Genomic DNA, 23,259 nt, shown 5'->3' on the forward strand with positions numbered 1-23,259 from the left:
TTATGTGTTTCTTTGTTCCTCTTTATTATTTACTATTTCCTTGTATGTTTTGAATACATTTTAAATGTTTGTATTTAACTGTTTAAGCCACATAATATGTACAACGTTTACTCTTTCTCAGGTCGAAAGACTGCTTCGGCATGTCGCAGTGTTCCTAAAACCTGTGCTTTGCTGGAACGTTACCCAGAAGCCACTGGCTGCAAAAGAGGACAGGTAAATCCGCAGAAATCAATTACTCTTCTTTTTTACAGTGCTCGTTTCTCACAAAGACAAACTGTTGCCGAGTAATATAAATCCAGGAAACGTTCTCTTCCTCTTTTAGATCAAGTTTTCAGTGATGCGACCTGGAACTCATGTGTGGCCACACACTGGACCCACGAACTGTCGTCTGCGAATGCATCTCGGCCTCATCATTCCTCCTTCGGGCTGCAGGATCCGCTGTACAAACCAGACCAGGTCAGCTTTACACACTCATTAACACTGAACAAACCAGACCAGGTCAGCTTTACACACTCATTAACACTGAACAAACCAGACCAGGTCAGCTTTACACACTCATTAACACTGTACAAACCAGACCAGGTCAGCTTTACACACTCATTAACACTGTACAAACCAGACCAGGTCAGCTTTACACACTCATTAACACTGTACAAACCAGACCAGGTCAGCTTTACACACTCATTAACACTGTACAAACCAGACCAGGTCAGCTTTACACACTCATTAAAACTGGACAAACCAGACCAGGTCAGCTTTACACACTCATTAAAACTGGACAAACCAGACCAGGTCAGCTTTACACACTCATTAACACTGTACAAACCAGACCAGGTCAGCTTTACACACTCATTAACACTGTACAAACCAGACCAGGTCAGCTTTACACACTCATTAACACTGTACAAACCAGACCAGGTCAGCTTTACACACTCATTAACACTGTACAAACCAGACCAGGTCAGCTTTACACACTCATTAAAACTGGACAAACCAGACCAGGTCAGCTTTACACACTCATTAACACTGTACAAACCAGACCAGGTCAGCTTTACACACTCATTAACACTGTACAAACCAGACCAGGTCAGCTTTACACACTCATTAACACTGTACAAACCAGACCAGGTCAGCTTTACACACTCATTAACACTGTACAAACCAGACCAGGTCAGCTTTACACACTCATTAACACTGTACAAACCAGACCAGGTCAGCTTTACACACTCATTAACACTGTACAAACCAGACCAGGTCAGCTTTACACACTCATTAACACTGTACAAACCAGACCAGGTCAGCTTTACACACTCATTAACACTGTACAAACCAGACCAGGTCAGCTTTACACACTCATTAACACTGAACAAACCAGACCAGGTCAGCTTTACACACTCATTAACACTGTACAAACCAGACCAGGTCAGCTTTACACACTCATTAACACTGTACAAACCAGACCAGGTCAGCTTTACACACTCATTAACACTGTACAAACCAGACCAGGTCAGCTTTACACACTCATTAACTGTACAAACCAGACCAGGTCAGCTTTACACACTCATTAACACTGTACAAACCAGACCAGGTCAGCTTTACATACTCATTAACACTGTACAAACCAGACCAGGTCAGCTTTACACACTCATTAACTGTACAAACCAGACCAGGTCAGCTTTACACACTCATTAACACTGGACAAACCAGACCAGGTCAGCTTTACACACTCATTAACACTGTACAAACCAGACCAGGTCAGCTTTACACACTCATTAACACTGTACAAACCAGACCAGGTCAGCTTTACACACTCATTAACACTGTACAAACCAGACCAGGTCAGCTTTACACACTCATTAACACTGTACAAACCAGACCAGGTCAGCTTTACACACTCATTAACACTGGACAAACCAGACCAGGTCAGCTTTACACACTCATTAACACTGTACAAACCAGACCAGGTCAGCTTTACACACTCATTAACACTGTACAAACCAGACCAGGTCAGCTTTACACACTCATTAACACTGTACAAACCAGACCAGGTCAGCTTTACACACTCATTAACACTGTACAAACCAGACCAGGTCAGCTTTACACACTCATTAACACTGTACAAACCAGACCAGGTCAGCTTTACACACTCATTAACACTGTACAAACCAGACCAGGTCAGCTTTACACACTCATTAACACTGTACAAACCAGACCAGGTCAGCTTTACACACTCATTAACACTGTACAAACCAGACCAGGTCAGCTTTACACACTCATTAACACTGAACAAACCAGACCAGGTCAGCTTTACACACTCATTAACACTGTACAAACCAGACCATGTCAGCTTTACACACTCATTAACACTGTACAAACCAGACCAGGTCAGCTTTACACACTCATTAACACTGTACAAACCAGACCAGGTCAGCTTTACACACTCATTAACACTGTACAAACCAGACCAGGTCAGCTTTACACACTCATTAACACTGGACAAACCAGACCAGGTCAGCTTTACACACTCATTAACACTGTACAAACCAGACCAGGTCAGCTTTACACACTCATTAACACTGGACAAACCAGACCAGGTCAGCTTTACACACTCATTAACACTGTACAAACCAGACCAGGTCAGCTTTACACACTCATTAACACTGTACAAACCAGACCAGGTCAGCTTTACACACTCATTAACACTGTACAAACCAGACCAGGTCAGCTTTACACACTCATTAACACTGTACAAACCAGACCAGGTCAGCTTTACACACTCATTAACACTGTACAAACCAGACCAGGTCAGCTTTACACACTCATTAACACTGTACAAACCAGACCAGGTCAGCTTTACACACTCATTAACACTGTACAAACCAGACCAGGTCAGCTTTACACACTCATTAACACTGTACAAACCAGACCAGGTCAGCTTTACACACTCATTAACACTGAACAAACCAGACCAGGTCAGCTTTACACACTCATTAACACTGTACAAACCAGACCATGTCAGCTTTACACACTCATTAACACTGTACAAACCAGACCAGGTCAGCTTTACACACTCATTAACACTGTACAAACCAGACCAGGTCAGCTTTACACACTCATTAACACTGTACAAACCAGACCAGGTCAGCTTTACACACTCATTAACACTGTACAAACCAGACCAGGTCAGCTTTACACACTCATTAACACTGTACAAACCAGACCAGGTCAGCTTTACACACTCATTAACTGTACAAACCAGACCAGGTCAGCTTTACACACTCATTAACACTGGACAAACCAGACCAGGTCAGCTTTACACACTCATTAACACTGTACAAACCAGACCAGGTCAGCTTTACACACTCATTAACACTGTACAAACCAGACCAGGTCAGCTTTACACACTCATTAACACTGAACAAACCAGACCAGGTCAGCTTTACACACTCATTAACACTGGACAAACCAGACCAGGTCAGCTTTACACACTCATTAACACTGTACAAACCAGACCAGGTCAGCTTTACACACTCATTAACACTGGACAAACCAGACCAGGTCAGCTTTACACACTCATTAACACTGGACAAACCAGACCAGGTCAGCTTTACACACTCATTAACACTGAACAAACCAGACCAGGTCAGCTTTACACACTCATTAACACTGAACAAACCAGACCAGGTCAGCTTTACACACTCATTAACATTGGACAAACCAGACCAGGTCAGCTTTACACACTCATTAACACTGAACAAACCAGACCAGGTCAGCTTTACACACTCATTAACACTGGACAAACCAGACCAGGTCAGCTTTACACACTCATTAACACTGTACAAACCAGACCAGGTCAGCTTTACACACTCATTAACATTGGACAAACCAGACCAGGTCAGCTTTACACACTCATTGACACTGTACAAACCAGACCAGGTCAGCTTTACACACTCATTAACACTGAACAAACCAGACCAGGTCAGCTTTACACACTCATTAACATTGGACAAACCAGACCAGGTCAGCTTTACACACTCATTAACACTGAACAAACCAGACCAGGTCAGCTTTACACACTCATTAACACTGTTCAAACCAGACCAGGTCAGCTTTACACACTCATTAACACTACAAACCAGACCAGGTCAGCTTTACACACTCATTAACACTGTACAAACCAGACCAGGTCAGCTTTACACACTCATTAACTGTACAAACCAGACCAGGTCAGCTTTACACACTCATTAACACTGTACAAACCAGACCAGGTCAGCTTTACACACTCATTAACACTGAACAAACCAGACCAGGTCAGCTTTACACACTCATTAACATTGGACAAACCAGACCAGGTCAGCTTTACACACTCATTAACACTGAACAAACCAGACCAGGTCAGCTTTACACACTCATTAACACTGTTCAAACCAGACCAGGTCAGCTTTACACACTCATTAACACTGTACAAACCAGACCAGGTCAGCTTTACACACTCATTAACACTGAACAAACCAGACCAGGTCAGCTTTACACACTCATTAACATTGGACAAACCAGACCAGGTCAGCTTTACACACTCATTAACACTGAACAAACCAGACCAGGTCAGCTTTACACACTCATTAACACTGTTCAAACCAGACCAGGTCAGCTTTACACACTCATTGACACTGTACAAACCAGACCAGGTCAGCTTTACACACTCATTAACACTGAACAAACCAGACCAGGTCAGCTTTACACACTCATTAACATTGGACAAACCAGACCAGGTCAGCTTTACACACTCATTAACACTGAACAAACCAGACCAGGTCAGCTTTACACTCATTAACACTGTTCAAACCAGACCAGGTCAGCTTTACACACTCATTAACACTACAAACCAGACCAGGTCAGCTTTACACACTCATTAACACTGTACAAACCAGACCAGGTCAGCTTTACACACTCATTAACTGTACAAACCAGACCAGGTCAGCTTTACACACTCATTAACACTGTTCAAACCAGACCCAGGTCAGCTTTACACATTCATTAACACTGAACAAACCAGACTAGGTCAGCTTTACACACTCATTAACACTTTACAAACCAGACCAGGTCAGCTTTACACACTCATTAACTGTACAAACCAGACCAGGTCAGCTTTACACACTCATTAACACTGTAAAAACCAGACCTGGTCAGCTTTACACACTCATTAACACTGAACAAACCAGACCAGGTCAGCTTTACACACTCATTAACACTGTACAAACCAGACCAGGTCAGCTTTACACACTCATTAACTGTACAAACCAGACCAGGTCAGCTTTACACACTCATTAACACTGTACAAACCAGACCAGGTCAGCTTTACACACTCATTAACACTGCATTCATTACAATACTGTAGTTTTTAAATGGTTCAGCTTGTGTTGGGAGAATCGAAGCGTTTCAGAGCTTTGAATCAGTTGATTCGCTACATGATTCACTGTTTGGAAGCGCTGGCGACCCCTGCTGGTCAAACAGTGTAAATGCAGCGAAAACTCAGTCAAAACATGCAGAAAAACAGCTTTTACAAACCAACTGCAGTTTGCAGTTTCATTTGATGCTGTCATCTATTAAATGTAATTAACAAATCATATAATACCTCTATAATATGTGTAATTGTATTAATTGTAGAGCTTGTTTTGGTTGTTTTATGTAGACCTTGGTTAATAAAAACCAATAAGTGTTTTCAAAACTTGATTCTTGAAGCTTCGAATTCTTTGTGAATCAATTGTTTGGAACCAGTGATTCGGAGCGAATATCAAACTGCCAAAGTCACATGATTTTTAGTTACGTCATCACTGTTTTCAAATGTCAATGTTTCGCCGCTAGGGGGCGATGATCTCTGTGAACCCGTGAACCAGTGTCTAGTGATGATATTTACCTGATCTCGGATCAGTTTTATACATTTGTAGGCATTTAACGACACATTTGTGTAATACAAAAAAAGAGTTGTAGTTAAGTCTCTTACTGGTCTGATTAACCAAGCTCTCCATAAAACTAACAATACAAGCTCTACAATTTAATAAAATAACACATATTATAGAGACACGTCATATTTAGTGGTTTAAGATGATTCGTTAATTTAATAGATGACCGAAAGTGCAGTTGGTTTGTAAAAGCTGTTTTTCTGCATGTTTTGACTGAGTTTTCGCTGCATTTACACTGTTCTGACCAGCAGGGGTCGCCAGCGAGTGGGGCTTCCATCAGTGAATCATTTAGTGAATCAACTGATTCAAAGTTCTGAAACGCTTCGTTTCTCCCTACACTGGGGTTCACGGAGATCATCGCCCCCTAGCGGCGAAACATTGAAATTTCGAAGTGTTTAGAAACTGAAAAATCACGTGACTTTGGCCGTTCGAAGCAAAGGTTTCGAAGCTTCACAAAGCCTTTTTTCAGGGCCTACTATTGACAGGCTAAATGAATGAACACAGCAAATGTGAATAAAAATTGGCGAGTGGATGAAACTTGGATAGTTTTTTTTAGGAATTAATGTGTGGGATGACTCAATGTATTCAGTGACTGTTGATCGTGTTTCAGGGAGTGGGAAGAAGGAAAAGTATTAATATTTGACGACTCGTTCGAGCATGAAGTCTGGCAGGAGGCAGAAACATTCAGACTCATCTTCATCGTGGACGTTTGGCACCCCGAGCTCAGCCAATCACAGAGGCAGACTCTCTCACCCATATAGAGGATGACAGCCAATCACAGAGCTCAAAGAGTAGGTCAACAGCCAATCACAGAGGCAGACTCTCTCACCCATATAGAGGATAACAGCCAATCACAAACCTCGAAGAGCTGGTCAACAGCCAATCAGAGCGCTCTCTGCAGTTTTCATAAACCACAAACTTCCAAGGCAATGTGAATGTATAAGTTCTATGAATCATATTGTTTTTAGTTGTGCGTAACATGAGAACATAATCACCTAATAATATTCAAGATCTTAATTTTGTAAAGCAAATATGATTTGAAATCATGTTTCAGAAGGATGTGTTTTTTAGGGCTCAACAGTAATATTAAAGACAGATTTATAGATTATGTGAGATTGAAGGGTTAATTTACACACAGTTATGGGAGAATTAAGAGATCAGAATATGAGAAAGTTGCATTTGCTGTTTCTAACAGAAAAACTGAGACTTAAGTCACTTTTTTTTATAAAGTTATAGATATGATTGAGCATTGCACTGTATGTTGTGGGTTAAAGTTTGTGTATGTGTGAATATGAATACATAAATGATCATTAAGAGAGAAAAACATCATCACTTCGTGCCTTTTTCCAACCGTAGAAACTATTAAGGTCAAGAATGAGTCAAAAGAAGTGAATATGACATTGTATTTTGCAAACTGCATTTCTTTATTTTTCTGGAAATGTTTTCATCAGAGCACATGTTTTATTAACACTACAGATTATACATGATTTTTTGTTTATGTACATGTTTGTTTACATGGCAAATGTTTGTTGTTTGTGTTGATTGTGAATTATTAAATTCTGAAAAAACATCCTCTCCATTATAATTCAGTTTGATTGATCCTCTTCCCGTCACAGTTGTGCAGTTTCAATTTGTAAATTAAATGAAATAATAATAATAATAATAATAATGAAATGAATACAGATTTCCCTAATCAAAGTAATAGATCTGTTCAAAGGCACTGCGTGTTCCAGTGTACTCCGGTTTATAGTTATAGATCAAGGCTTTCCTCTCTTCCTTCACACTGCGGAAACTGTGGACACTCTTCCTCGCTGCAAAACAGAAAGTTATTATTCATAATGTGTTCATTCATTCATTAGACGAGGCAAACACTGTGTTCATGCATCTGTCAATTTTGAGATTGTGTGGCTTTTCATAAAGTGTTTTTCATATTTGCGTCTGTAGATTTTAATTGCAGTTTTAATCTTTTTAAAGGCTGGTTTCTCAAAATGAGTTTTATCTTCTCTTCAGTCACACTGACACATTCTGATCTATATTCTGGAAGTTTTTACACAGGGGTTTGTTCATATGTAATTTTCCTGATTTTATACAACATTTTATTCCTAAAAATAAGGTGAAAATGTATTTATTTTTGCCTTTTGACAATATTTTCTGATTTATGGAGTGATAAAAAGAGATTTCCAAAATCTTCTCTGTAAAAACTTTGACTTTAATATATATATATATATAAAGAAACAAGAATTTTGAACCTGACTTTATCCAATGTTCAGAGTTTTGTTCTAGAAGTATACAAATTGGTGCATATTTAATTAGATAACGCCTCATTTGCATATTTATACATTACATTTCAGAAAACTTATAATACAAAAATTGTTTGCAATTATTAATGTAATCAATCAAGTGGTGAAGTATGGTGATATCTATAAGTTTTTTGCCTGTTGACAGTATTTTCTGATTTATGGAGTGATAAAAAGAGAAACCCAAAATCCCCTCTGTTAAAACTTTGACTCTCTATATATATATATTTATACAGGCACGTGCACACATAGACATCAAAGGGGGCTTGAGCACCTGCCCTTTTTATTCCTGGAGAGAAAGTGCCCTTTTTTCTGGGGTGCTTTTTTTTGTTTTTTGTTTTTTTAAAATAATATATATTTCTGTTTGCGCACAGCTTCCCTGTCAAACAAATATATTTATTGAAGAATGGTATATCTAAATATCAGGTAAGGAGTTCTGAAGCGCTCCCTCTCCCCCGATTGTTAAACCCGATTGTATTGCTTCCGCTAAAGAAAATAGTCCGCTCCGTCTCTACGGTTAGAATCCTGTGAGTCCATAGCAACCCTCTGTTTTTCATGGCAACGGTCTGTTATACTCCGCACAGCGGTCTCTTATCAAGAAATAACACACCGCATTCTACATTGGAATTCAACCAAGCCATGTAATAAAATAAGTTAATAAAATAAGCATATATCACCACCAGGTGATATGCTTTAGTTATTTTGTTTATCCTATTTACCTGCATTGCCCTGTCAATTAGATGCAAATGTGCGCATTTTAACTAGTTGACGCCTAATTTGCATACAGAACGTCCTCAGTTAATGACTTCTATCAAGAGTCTTTCCCCCTGAAATTTAGAAATCTAAATTGGTGAATTTAGAAGAAATCTACAGATGCAAACAGATGGAGGATACACTCTAAAAAATTTAGTAAATCTGAGTAACTGCATCTGGTAGCCTACATTAATAAATAAAACTGAGTAGAAATAAGTTAACATTAAACATTAAAAATAACAATATTTATAAATTAACTTTTTATTTATGAGTAATTTTACTTTTTTTATTTCCTCTAAACCTTTATAAAATAGTATTCCATACAACCACAAATACATGACATTGGCTTTTATTGAATTTTTACTCAATTATTTTTGTAAGTTTAATTTTAAAGTGTTATGTATTCTGATAACACCAAAATAATTAAAACGATGTAGTGCCTTGTGCAAAAATAAACAAATTATTAGTAAAACACGCCCCTCTGCTTGATGCAGTTATTTAGGTTATTCTAAATATGAAGAGTACAGATGAAAAAGCCTCTAAGTGCCATCTGAAATGTCCTTCTATAATGATCATTTTTATCAAGCTTGTATGTTTATGTTCACTTATTTCACATAACTGGCAATGAAAATTACTTCTTAATTGTCATTTAAGTTAAATTACTGAACTTAAATATACGAGCTTGAAAAAAAATGCTCATTTTAGAAGAAAATTTCAGATGGCACTTAGAGGCTTTTTCATCTGAACTCTTCATATATACTTGAAACTAGTAGCACAGAAAATGTTTTCAAAACATGCACATTGTGGAATGGTTTCCTTTGCTGCTCTATAAACCTAGTGAATACTAAGGAGACCATGGTTTATGTGTAAACTGATTATTTTGTAGACATCTTTTGAAAATGAAACAATTGCGTGAGTTTGAGGAAGATAAAATTAATTAACTTTTTAAATTATTTTTTTAAAAAGGAAGTCAGAGTTGTGTTAATATATATACTTTTTTGTTTATAAAAAGAAAAAAAATACGTATGAGAAGTGCCCTTTATTTCACTTGAGCCCCTGCCCCTCAAAATGTCTGTGCACGTCCCTGTATTTATATAAAGAAATAAAATAACCTGACTTCATCCCAATTTTCAAAATGTATGCAAATTAGTGCATATTTAATTAGATAATGCCTCATTTGCATATTCAAACATAACATTTCAGAAAAATTGTAATACAAATTTGTGCAATTATTAATGTAATCAATCAGTGATAAAAATAGATTTCCAAAATCTTCTCTGTAAAAACTTTGACTTATTATAACTTTATTTCTGTACCCTATTCACCAGCGGTGTCTCGCCTTAAAGGAATCAAATGGCAAATGAATATAATAAGCAGCGAGTAAACGCAGATTGATCGTGATACCCTCGCTGATGAAGAAGTGTGCAGTGTAGAAGCCGGTCTCAGCGGCTCGGCCCGAGTGCGGAATATACGGACGTCTCCACTCAAACGCATTTTTCTCCGGATGCCATTGAGTCGCGTAGATGGGGAAATTATACGCTGTGAAAACACACGAGAGACGGTCGTGAAAACAACATCATTTCTGCTATTTATTCTATAAAGGCGTAGAATACACACACGACACACACAGTCAAACGTTTGGGATCTGTACGATTTTTTATGTTTTTTTTTTAAAGAAAAGCCTCTTTTGCTCATCAAGGCTGCATTCATTTGATAATTTTTTTTTATTTTTTTATATTATGACAATTTACCCCTCCTTGAACTGCCACCTTATCGTGGTGGAGGGGTTTGAGTACCCGAATGACCCCTGGTAGGGTCTCCCAAGGCAAACAGGTCCTAGGTGACGGGTCAGACTAAGAGCGGTTCAAAAACCTTTTATGATGGACTTAAAATCGAGGACCGTGACGTCACCCGGCATTGTGCAGCCAGGGCCCCACCCTGGAGCCAGGCCCGGGGTTGGGGCTCGTATGTGAGCGCCTGGTGGCCGGGCCTCCCCCCATGGGGTCCGGCCGGGTTTAGCCCGAAGGAGCGACGTGGGGCCACCTTCCCGTGGGCTCACCACCTGCAGGAGGGACCTTAAGGGGCCGGTGCTTAGTGGATCAGGCGGCAGCCGAAGGTGGGAGCCTCGACAACCAGATCCCTGGACACGTAAACTAGCTCTAGGGACGTGGAACGTCACCTCGCTGGCGGGGAAGGAGCCTGAGATTGTGCGTGAGGTTGAGAGGTACCGACTAGAGATAATCGGGATCACCTCTACGCACGGCTTGGGCTCTGGAACCACACTCCTTGAGAGAGGATGGACTCTCTACCACTCTGGAGTTGCCCAGCTCAGCCGCCATGTGTTGGAGTTTACCCCGGTGAACGAGAGGGTCGCTTCCCTGCGCCTTCGGGTTGGGGATAGGTCTCTCACTGTCATGTGCGCCTATGGGCCAAATGGCAGTGCAGAGTACCCGGCCTTCTTGGGGTCTCTGGGAGGTGTGCTGGAAAGTGCTCCGACTGGGGACTCCATCGTTCTACTGGGGGACTTCAATGCCCACGTGGGTAGCGACACCTGGAGGGGCGTGATTTGGAGGAATGGCCCCCCTGATCTGAACCCGAGCGGTGTTCTGTTATTGGACTTGTGTGCTAGTTACAGCTTGTCCATAACGAACACCATGTTCAAGCATAAGGATGTCCATCAGTGCACGTGGCACCAGGACACCCTAGGCCGGAGGTTGATTATCGACTTTGTGGTCGTTTCATCCGACCTCCGGCCGTATGTCTTGGACACTCGGGTGAAGAGAGGGGCGGAGCTGTCAACTGATCACCACCTGGTGCTGAGTTGGATCCGATGGCGGGGGAGGAAGCTAGACAGACTCGACAGACCCAAACGTACTGTAAGAGATTCTGGCAAACTGTCCGGCGCCTCAGGAGAGGGAAGCAGTGCCCTACCAACGCTGTTTACAGTGGAGGTGGGCATCTGTTGACCTCGACTGGGAATGTTATCGGACGGTGGAAGGAATACTTCGAGGATCTCCTCAATCCCGCTGACACGTCTTCCATTGAGGAAGCAGAGGCCGAGGGCTCGGAGGTGGACTCGTCCATCACCCAAGCTGAAGTCACCGAGCTAGTCAAGAAGCTCCTTGGTGGCAAGGCACCAGGGGTGGATGAGATCCGCCCTGAGTACCTCAAGTCTCTGGATGTTGTGGGGCTGTCTTGGCTGACACGCCTCTGCAGTATCGCGTGGCGGTCGGGGATCACACTTCTCAGCCTCCCCGGGGAAAGTCTATGCCAGGGTACTGGAGAGGAGAATACGGCCGATAGTAGAACCTCGGATTCAGGGGGAACAGTGCGGTTTTCGTCCCGGCCGTGGAACACTGGACCAGCTCTATACCCTCTCCAGTGTGCTGGAGGGTTCCTGGGAGTTTGCTCAACCAATCCACATGTGCTTTGTGGATTTGGAGAAGGGATTCGACTGTGTCCCTTGCGGTGTTCTGTGGAGGGTGCTCTGGGAGTATTGGGTCCGGGGTCCTTTGCTAAGGGCTGTCCGGTCCCTGTACGACCGGAGCAGGAGCTTGATTCGCATTGCCAGTCAGACTTGTTCCCAGTGCATGTTGGACTCCGGCAGGGCTGCCCTTTGTTGCCGGTTCTGTTCATAATTTTTATGGACAGAATTTCTAGGCGCAGCCAGGGGCCGGAGGGTGTCAGGTTTGGGGATCACACGATTTCATCTCTGCTCTTTGCGGATGATGTTGTCGTGCTGGCCCCATCAGACCAGGACCTTCAGCATGCACTGGGACAGTTTGCAGCCGAGTGTGAAGCGGCTGGGGTGAGAATCAGCGCCTCCAAATCCGAAACCATGGTTCTCAGTCGGAAAAGGGTGGCTTGTCCACTTCAGGTTGGTGGAGAGTTCCTGCCTCAAGTGGAGGAGTTCAAGTATCTTGGGGTCTTGTTCACGAGTGGATGGAACGGGAGATTGACAGACGGACCGGTGCAGCTTCTGCAGTAATGCGGTCGATGTACCAGTCTGTCGTGGTGAAGAAGGAGCTGAAACACAAGGCAAAGCTCTCGATTTACCGGTCAATCTACGTTCCTACTCTCACCTATGGCCATGAGCTGTGGGTCATGACCGAAAGGACAAGATCCCGGATACAGGCGGCCGAAATGAGCTTTCTCCGCAGGGTGGCTGGGCGATCCCTTAGAGATAGGGTGAGGAGCTCGGTCACTCGGGAGGAGCTCAGAGTAGTGCCGCTGCTCCTTCACATCAAGAGGGGTCAGCTGAGGTGGCTCGGGCATCTGTCCTGGATGCCTCCTGGACGCCTTACCGGGAAGGTGTTCCGGGCGCGTCTCACCGGGAGGAGACCTCGGAGAAGACCTAGAACACGCTGGAGGGACTATGTCTCCCAGCTGTCCTGGGAACGCCTCGGTGTCCCCCCGGAAGAGCTGGAGGAAGTGTCTAGGGAGAGGGAAGTCTGGGCATCTTTGCTTAGACTGCTGCCCCCGTGACCCGGCCCCGGATAAGCGGAATAAGATGGATGGATGGATGGATTATGACAATTTAAAATAACTGTTTTCTATGTGAATATATAGTAAAGTGTAATTTATTCCTGTGATAAAAGCTGAATTTCAGCCCATTAAAATGCAAGCAGGGTTAATGCAATGCATATTTTTTCAAGTAGTGCAATTCAACAAGCTATTTTTGTTTCAGAAACATTTGTCATTATTTTACTTCCATAGACTTCTTTTAAAAAGATAAAAAATCGAACCGATCCCAAACTTTTGACTGGTAGTGTACATGTGAAGAGAAGAATATATCTCTGATTATTATTTTTATTATTTCACTCACCTTCCATTGTGGACACGAACTCGTTCTGTCCATCTGAGTTTGTGCTCAAAACCCTGTAGAAGCTCTTCAGTTTCTCACTCTTTGCGAAGTTCTGAAATAAACATTTCACTTCATTCAGCAAAAATAAAAATAAATAGTTTGAATTGAACAGGAATTCATTACGTGAGATATGTCTAAAAAAAAAGTCTTTGTTTTGTACATTGCAGTTTTAACTCTTTCCCGCCATTGACTGAATGTTCCAGCAATCCATGTTATCACTGTTATACAGTAGGGGGCGCTGTTCATACACATTTAAATGAGGTGCTCTTTCCAATGGCTTAACCCTCTGGTGCTCTTCGGTCATTTTTGACCGAAAAATGTTACATTTGTGTTTGTTTTTGAATTTTCTTTCTTCATCGGAATGGTACAAAACTTGCTAAAGGTTTTGGCACTTGTTATGTGAACACAAAACAACAATCATGGACATGATTCGAACAGGTTAAATGGTCCTGAAAACAACAGTCACACTCCTCCTCCATATAAAAATTTTAAATAGTATTTTTGCATTTTTCATAACCATAAACGTAAAATTCTGTAACTTTTTTAACGTTCACTTTTTAAAACTTTTTTCACTTCAGCAATACATGTGTCGTCTTTGAAAAGAGATCAAACAACATACAAAAAGTAGTCAAAACACATCTCTGCCCTACAAAGACAAAAGGCAGTAACTTTATTTTTGGCCAAAAATTAGTTATTGATATTTTTGGGTTAAAGGAAAATGATGTTTGAGATGGCTTTAAAAACGCAGATGTCAAGGCTGTTTTTTTTGTTTTTGTTTGTTTTTTGTCTATTGCATCTTTTGTGTTACACAATTTCTTGAAGAAATTGTGTAACACAAAAGATGCAATAGACAAACAAATTAGATAGATCACAGTCTACTTAATTTAGCTAGCTAGCAACCAATAGCATAAATAGGCTAGTCAGCTATCCAATGAATAGGCTATCAAACTTCTCCATATAAGCAACTGTAAATCATCCAAAATAAATGCCATGATCACTAGATTTTATACAGGAGTTAGTCTAATGATTTTGTAAATGGTGATTTAAACGGGAGGCTCAATGTTTACACTATATGGGAGAGACAAACCCATGAATCTAATAGTAGTTACTGAACAATAAACTGTGTTTTTAACATAAAATCTTACATACTTCATAATTAACACTTATTATATATTTTTTATTTTGATAACATTTAATCTTCAGTTTATAAACGTAAAGGTGCAGTGTGTAAGTTTTAGCGGCATCTAGTGGTGAGGTTGCGAATTGCACCCAACAGAAGTTACGGTGGCCGACAGGAAGTGATGTCGTCGTCTGAGACAGCAGAGAGTAGCCAGTTAAACAATGAGGTTTCTTTACAAAGATAAATTAAGAAATTATGTTTACTTAATTATCCAATAAAACAATATGTTATTGTGAATATTATTGTTACTTGATCGTCATTGTGTCAGTGTTTTATTCGCTGACTTTAGCTAGCTTCTTTACACGAAGAACAACACAGTGACAAAACGCGTTTGTCTGTTCAGGGCCACCGTAGAAACATGTGGATGTAAGGAGACCCCGCGGTGTGTGTAGAGAGAAATGCCTCATTCTAAGGTAATAAAAACATAACAGTTCGTTAAGTAAGCTCTTTATACACCACTGAGAACATAGTTATGTATATAATCTTGCATTTCTGTCAACAGATCCTCCTAAATATTACACAATGCACCTTTAATCAGAAGCCAGAGATGAAGGGTTATCAGTTGAATGGTGAAGAGTAATGATTGTTACCTCAGTCGTAATACTCCACTGATGAGAGTTTACTGTGAGCCGTTCGGTTGCCAGAGATTTCAGAAGCTCCTCTGGAAACTCTTTGAACAGTCGACCGTCTCTGACATCTAAACCGTATCGGATGAAACCAGTACTTATATTTATGCATTTATCATGATGATAACATCAAGACTTAATTTGGAAACAAAAAATATTCATCACTTTTCTGAGTAATTAATACTAGCCGCACTGCAGCGGTACCATACCATGGTAATAACGTACTCGGTTACTGACGTAACCTCGGTTCCCTGAGAGTAACGGGAACGAGTATTGCGTAAGGCTAGCTTACGCTATGAGAAAACTCCTTTTCTCGAGAATATTGAAGCCTTTATTTTAAAACGCAGTACAGCTGCACAGCCAGCACAGTGCAGAGCTGTATAGCGTGCTGATTGGCTGGGCTGCGGGAACTGCACGAACCTATGGCGAAGCGGTGAGGACGCGCAAACCTATCAGGGCGCTTCCCGCCTTGCGCATGCCGAAACCCGCCAAAATGACCATGGCTGCTGACTATATAAGCGGCACATTTCGCCATAGGTATCAGGTTAGATCGACTGAAGCGACAGCACCTGAACGTGGAGCTTAATAGCACGGGCGTCTACGCAATACTCGTTCCCGTTACTCTCAGGGAACCAAGGTTACGTCAGTAACCCTTTCGAGAATGGTTCACTCGTATTGCGTCTGCTAGACGCTATGGGAACCCATTTCAAAACGCTGTGCTATTAGCTGACGACTTCGCTCTGAACTACCGTCTGGGGCTGTGGAGCCCGAGGCTTATAGTATAACTAAAAGTCAAAATCCAACGGGGACCGGACCAATGTCGGAGCCCACAAAGGGATACCTAGAGGTTTGGGACCTTCAGGGTCCAAGACCTCCTAGATAGAAAGGACTCGTGCCTGCAGACCTGGCACTTCCAAGTTATAAAATCGTACAAATGTGGACGGTGAAGACCAAGCGGCCGCCGCACAAATGTCTTCAATTGTACGCTACTGGACCATGCCCATGAAGAGGCCATTCTCCTTGTGGAATGGGCCCTGACGCCTATGGGGCATTGAAGGCCCATTGAGGCGTAGGCTAAAGAGATAGCGTCCATTATCCATCGTGACAATCTCTGCTTCGTGATCGGGAGCCCTTTGGTGCGGCCGTCGAAGCATACAAAGAGCTGTTCCGACTGTCTGAACGGGGCAGAACGCTCTAAATAAACTCTGAGAGCCCTAACAGGGCAGAGTAGACTCAATTCTCTTATCATCTTCCGATAGGGGAAGGGCCGATAGCGAAATGACCTGGGCTCTGAACGGAGTCGAGAGCACCTTGGGTACATAGCCATGTCTTGGTTTGAGGACGACTTTGGAGTCATTGGGCCCAAACTCAAGGCAGGAAGCGTTCCTTCCCAAGGATTGGCCGACCACAGGAGCATGGAAGGCTGGTTGAGAGGGTTGAGAGCGCAGCACAGGCTGAAGTGCGTAGGTGGGCCGAGTAGGGGGCGCGCCATGACTCCACGTCGAGGCGGCTTCTAGTTGGCTCTTCTGGTGAAGACCAATCGAGGCCAAGCTCCTCGACGGCCCTGGCGAGAACGCGGATAAGCTGGGCGCCACTTCTGCTGGACTGAGACGGGGGGCGGGGTCGATGGTTGAGCCCGTCCAATCCTCGCCTTCGGACGCAGCCAATGACAGGCTGTCGTTGTTATCCTCCTCCGATCCACCGAAGGAAACGAGGCCGGCCACTTCAAGGGAGGGGAGCCGGTCCGTTTTGGTGAATAGCACCGGAGAAATGTCTCTCTCTGGAGAGAGTGAGGTACGCTGGGACGGGGCCGGTGTGGGCTCACTCGTCTCTGAACGCTCATTCATCCTCTGACCCCGCCGTTTCTTCCTCCGCGGTTCGAGGAGGGCGGGAAAGGGAGGGCGCGAGGGGCAGGGTCGCTCTCTGAGAGGAAAGCTAGCCGCGAGCGCAGAGAGGAGAGTGAGTGCAGCTTCAGCGTGGCTGCGGCCCAGGCAAGAAACGCACTCACTATGCCCGTCTGAGGCATGCAGAGCCGCTCTGAGCGCGGCATTTGCAACAACGCCGTGTGCTCTTTTAGAGAAATTTGCTCTTTAGGAATTGCTCTTTATAAAGGATACTATTCGGGAAACGGCGAATCAGCACTGACGGCACTCCTCTGCTGAAAATCAGCTAAGAGGAGAGCCGTTGCTGAAGGAGATTAAATCTAATTCCTATGGCGAAATGGGCCGCTTATATAGTCAGCAGCCACGCCCATTTTGGAGGGTTTCTGCATGCGCAAGGCGGGAAGTGCCCTGATAGGTTGCCCCCTCACCGCTTCGCCATAGGTTCGTGCAGTTCCTGCAGCCCAGCCAATCAGCATGCTATACAGCGCTGCACTGTGCTGGCTGCGCAGCTCCACTGTGTTTTAAATTAACACTTCAATATTCCCGAGAAAAGGAGTTTTCCCATAGTGTCTAGCAGACGCAATATGAGTGAACCATTCTCGAGAGGGAACTTCACAGTACGTCATTGAGTAACAAGCAAGTAATCCATTTTTGTGAAATGTATCACTGGAAATCAACTGATAATAAACATTAACCATCATGTAACTTTATCCAGTGTTCTTCTTACCGTCAGTGAAGTTCAGGGGCAGAGCGACTCCTTTAGTGTTTGTGTGGGACAGGAGCGACTCGCCGCTGGTTAGCAGTGTGAGCATCTCGAACCCTAGACAGGTTCCCCATACTGGGAAATAATCCCCCTTTGAATTGGCCTGTTAACACACAGAGATACTGTAGGGATGCACCGATATTAAAGGGATAGTTCACTTTGAAATAAATTTTTGGTATGTTTTAGCTTACCTCAAGGGCATCCAAGATGTAGGTGTCTTTTTTTCCGCAGTAGTTTCAATTTTTATATTTTTAGGTCAAACCGTTCTTGTCTGTCAGTCATATAATGCAGGTCTATGGTCATTATCTCAAAACACAAGCACAGAGTCTAAATTAAAACAATTCCCCGTCGTCCAAATTAAACAATTCCCCATCGTAAGTACACATTGATGGCCTAAGACACGAAACGAGCGGTTTGTGTGAGAAAACGAACAGTATTTATATTGTTTTTACCTCTTATACACAGCCATGTCCGACAGACAAGAACGGTTTGACCTAAAAATATAAAAATTGAAACTACTGCGGAAAAAAAGACACCTACATCTTGGATGCCCTTGAGGTAAGCTAAAACATACCAAAAATTTATTTCAAAGTGAACTATCCCTTTAACATTTTGGCCAATGCCGATAATACTTTATATTTGAAAGCCGATAACCGATATATTGGCTGATAAATCTAATTCAAAGTTTTTGTATAATTTTTTAAAGCCTGATTACAAAAACAAAAGTCTCACCATTAAAATCCACGTCTCAAACACACAATTATAATACTCTCATTATGATTTTATGCAGCCGATATGACAGTATACACATGTTGCACTTTACTGTATTTTCCTTTTTCAAAACCATCATGGTGAACAGAGCGCATCTGAAGTGTCTCAAACTTTTTTTATTATAAATGTAAAACTATATTTTCGGCCGGAATATCGTGCATCCCGAGATACTGCAATGAAAAATTAAAATACCACAACATTTTGTATTGCATATACAGAGTGCAAAAACTGACACACACCTCGAGAGCGAGTCTGTAGAAAATGGTGGCAGTTTTGGAATATTTGGATGATTTTAAACTGACGCTGCCTCCAGGGAACAGGACTCTAGAGAGAGAGGAAATATACTGTATTTATAAAAAAATTAAATGTATTGTGATATTTATGTATAATATGGAAATGTTTTTTTTCCCCTTTTATTTATCTATATGTTTGTATATATGTCTATTGCTTTGCCAATAAAGCTCATTTTAATTAAATTGAATTGAGAAAGAGAGACAGGGTTGAGGGTTCGTACAGAAACTGTAAAAAGAAATTCCAGGACTTTCAAGGACTTTTCAAGCACTACTTTTTTTGGTTTTCAAGGACCTCAATCAGAGATCGCACTTATAAAACAATATCTTTAGGAATTTTTAAACTCAAATTACATAAGGTATCCAAAATTCAACATACAACGTATTTAATAATATATATATTAAATACAAAGTTTATAATGCCTATTATTGTTCAATAAATAATATTTTATATTATAATGTTGCCGTACTTGGTATCGAAAACACGTCTGATGGGGGTTTATCAGTGTTAATATTGCCTGAAAAGATTGTATGTGTGTTTAAAAAATAAATACAAAATTCATATATATTGTATTTAAATAAGTCAAGCACTTTTCAAGAACCTTTTTGTAAATATGTCTGTTTTCCAGGGTTTTCCAGGAAAAACTCAAACTCAAGTACTTTAAGCACGTTGTACGAACCCTGGAGTCACCGATTCCTCACTGTAATCACGTCTTTAACACAGATTTACAGTATAACAGATTTACTCACCCATTTATGGATTTAAACAGCCTTTTGTACTCATCTTCAGTCCTATTGATCCTACAGAACATTAAAATAAACTACATGAGAACGCTTCAGTGTCGATTCAGTAACTGATCATCAGAGTATAGCCTACTACAATACAGTCATCATTAGTGCAGTTTACGACCAAAACACAAATGAAATAACCTTCTAATTTGCAGCAAATTATCTGAACAACACTGGCTGCGTCATTTAAAAAGTATGTTTTTATGAAATATATTATGAATTAAATTTACATGTACTACATTTGATATGTTGTCATAATCATGTGACTTCACTGTCATTTATAAATGCTCTCCCGTGGCCTCATGGGATAGTAAAGTGTCCATCATACACACACTTCAGAATCTCACTAGTAGGTTTTTATGAGTATTGTGAATTCAGACACACTGATTTTGCCTTTTGATTTTAGGGAAGTATGCGATTGCAACTAGGGCTGCACAATTTGGGGAAAATGTCATATTGCGATTATCGAGGTCAATATTGCGATATAATAAACAAATGTTTTCATGAGTTAGCTTGCTTGGTTCTCAGGGAAATTGCACAGATTAGTGATAATGCGGAAATGTGTGTTTCTCAACTCAAACTAGCAACCACAACTAAATGCAGTGTTTTCAAATTAAAATAACATTTTTTACAAAATTAAATATGACATCTTTGCATTACTGCAAACTTGTTATTGACTCAATAGTACAATAGGATAAAATAAATAGAATAATAAAAAAGAACATTTGTATGCTCATGAAAATAAGATATTTTGAGTTGAGATTCTGTACCTAATATTTATCCAAATGAATCAATATTGAATCAAGATCGGAATCAAATCACAAGATTTGAATTGAAAACGTGAAATTTGTGTTAAGCAATAATGAAAACAGAAGCCTGCCAGTTATTGTAACATGTTGTCACTAAACTTAATAAAATTCTGTTTAGTTACCAAATGACAATCACACACACTTACACCAAAAATGATCCACAGATGAGTTTATAAAGCATATGTTACATCATGCTTAAATGTCCCCGTTTATATCGACAGAATGTTCAAAATCGTATGTTCTTTTTAATTATTCTATTTATTTTATCCTATTGTACTATTGAGTCAATAACAAGTTTGCAGTAATGCAAAGATGTCATATTTAATTTTGTAAAAAAATTTATTTTAATTTGAAAACACTGCATTTAGTTGTGGTTGCTAGTTTGAGTTGAGAAACACACATTTCCACATTATCACTAATCTGTGAATTTCCCTGAGAACCAAGCAAGCCGACTCATGAAAACATTTGTTTATTATATCGCAATATTGACCTCAATAATCGCAATATGACATTTTCCCCAAATCGTGCAGCCCTAGTTGCAATGTTATTTTATATACCAAGAATAAAAGCCAAATTTGGCCATACATTTTATACAAATCTTTTTTTTTAATAGATATTTCTGTGATGATGACACCATTTTCTAAATTAAAAAGCTTCATGGTGAGGTTATGTGACAACAACGTAACATACTACATATGAAATGTTTTATATCAACTTTTATTAAAACTTACCAAATTTATGTAAATATGTTTCTTCATTTATAATCTCACATCAGAAATATAACCTCGTTTATAAGCTGTTCATGACTTAATCACTTGGCTTTAGTGTATTTTCTCAATGTAATGGGTGGGTGGGGGGACATTGTGTTTATGTACATTGGTTCCCCATGGGGATAATATTGATTCCCAGTTTCCCCATGGGGATAATAAAGTAATCAATCAATCAATCAATCAATCAATCACAAACTCACATCACCGGAATCACGCGCGCGCCCGCGGACTCCAGGAACTTGACGTACGACGCCGCGATATACGCGTTTCTCTGAGGCGTCGCGTTAAACACGTCCTGCGCGAGAACACCTGGACAAGAACAACAGGTTTAAAGTGTAAGTTTAAAGAGAATACAGTGGTTTAAAACTCTCATGCACAGTAGGCCTATTTAATACAACTTTTCAACTCACCGATTATTGGTCTATCGTTGGTTTTTATTGGTGCTCCGAAACGCTTAGAAAACGCGGAATCGGAAACTGTGAAAAGACACGCGAGGTAGAAGAAGTGGATCATGTTTTATTTACCTGAGAAATGTTGCGCTTCCTCGCGAGACCTCACGTGACCTCACGTGACAGACAGACAGCTCCAGCTCGTTTCCGCGGTCGTGACGTCATGGGTGTTTCTAGCAATGCGCGTGCCCAAAGGAGAACTCAATTCTGCATATTTCTTTAAGCTTGAAAAACTAAATTTTACCCTTTCAACAATTGAGAAATGATGTGTTGATGGCAAAATTGTAAAAGATCCAAAGGATATAGCCAATTTCAGTGCCAGTTTTTATAAAAAATCTTTATAGTCCTTCTCGCAACTTGGTGGCGTAAAGTTTGCTCTAATGTGTAATTATGATATGTATAAACTCCCTGTCAAGCTATCTAACTTTCATCAACGAGTTCTTCTGGCATGGACTCTCATTTACAAGCATAACTTTCTTCCTCATCGGTGTTACATATGGAACAATAGGAGTATTTTATTTAAAAATAAATCTTTGTTTTATAATCATTGGTTCAGTAATGGCATATTTCATGTTAGACAGCTTTTTAATAACGAAGGTCTGCTTTAGGTGTGCAGAAATGAAGCCTAGCGCAAGTTCTGCCAGGAAGACTCAATCGTTCTCGTCACTTATTACCTTCTCATCTATATCTTAATAGCCCAGTATAAAAGGGTGATACTTACTCATGTCTGAGTTCGCAGATGCTGTCGCTTCAACCACCTCCATCCTCCCCAACACCTCCAGACGGGCTCTCCCCTCCATCCTGAAGATGCCAGGATGTCCTCTTCCACCTTCCACCCCACCACCTCCAGATGGCCCCCTTCCTTACTTCGCAGGGGGTGGGCTGCGCCCCTGCCTTCGTCTTCAGGCAGGATATGCAGATTCCGTACCCTCGGAATGAGAGTTACGGACGGGGCCTACGCCAAAGAATTTGATTGTTTGCTGAGCTCTTAAATAAATGTTCATTGTCACAGTATTAATTCTCCCGAGTCTTTCTGGCAGAACTTCTTTCAG

At 41.2% G+C, this 23,259-nt stretch overlaps 3 protein-coding genes across 3 annotated transcripts in view; 1 reads left to right on the plus strand and 2 right to left on the minus strand.

The window, feature by feature from the left end:
- unm_hu7910 (un-named hu7910) overlaps positions 1-7,533 on the plus strand; it is a 44,510-nt gene extending 36,977 nt beyond the window's left edge. The window contains exons 15-17 of the mRNA XM_082160924.1: positions 122-213; positions 323-456; positions 6,574-7,533. Coding sequence (XP_082017050.1) covers positions 122-213; positions 323-456; positions 6,574-6,724 — 377 coding nt within the window. The 3' untranslated portion in view covers positions 6,725-7,533. The remainder of the gene's footprint in view (positions 1-121; positions 214-322; positions 457-6,573) is intronic.
- Positions 1-23,259, minus strand: part of LOC309488793 (uncharacterized protein) — a gene marked incomplete at its 3' end in the record, with an annotated part of 264,286 nt that overhangs the window by 66,817 nt on the left and 174,210 nt on the right. The gene's annotated exons all lie outside the window — the stretch shown is intronic.
- Positions 7,359-22,346, minus strand: ggh (gamma-glutamyl hydrolase (conjugase, folylpolygammaglutamyl hydrolase)). The gene is made up of 9 exons (XM_082161040.1): positions 22,169-22,346; positions 21,959-22,067; positions 20,141-20,191; positions 19,340-19,424; positions 18,294-18,432; positions 15,648-15,754; positions 13,839-13,929; positions 10,418-10,552; positions 7,359-7,774 (listed from the first exon to the last, which is right to left on the minus strand). Exons 1-9 carry the CDS (start codon positions 22,269-22,271, stop codon positions 7,653-7,655), a joined length of 942 nt encoding a protein of 313 aa, XP_082017166.1. The 5' UTR covers positions 22,272-22,346; the 3' UTR covers positions 7,359-7,652.

Source organism: Leuciscus leuciscus, assembly GCF_965113295.1.
Source record: "Leuciscus leuciscus genome assembly, chromosome: 2".
In the NCBI taxonomy this organism is placed as follows: Eukaryota; Metazoa; Chordata; class Actinopteri; order Cypriniformes; family Leuciscidae; genus Leuciscus; species Leuciscus leuciscus.

Coding starts and splice junctions, on each gene's coding strand:
- ggh (XM_082161040.1), bottom strand. CDS start 22,271: ATGATCCACTTCTTCTACCTCGCGTGTCTTTTCACAGTTTCCGATTCC. Junction 15,755..18,293: donor GCCCCTGAACTTCACTGACG/GTAAGAAGAACA, acceptor GATACGGTTTAG/ATGTCAGAGACGGTCGACTG. Junction 13,930..15,647: donor AGTGGAGTATTACGACTGAG/GTAACAATCATT, acceptor TGTTTATTTCAG/AACTTCGCAAAGAGTGAGAA.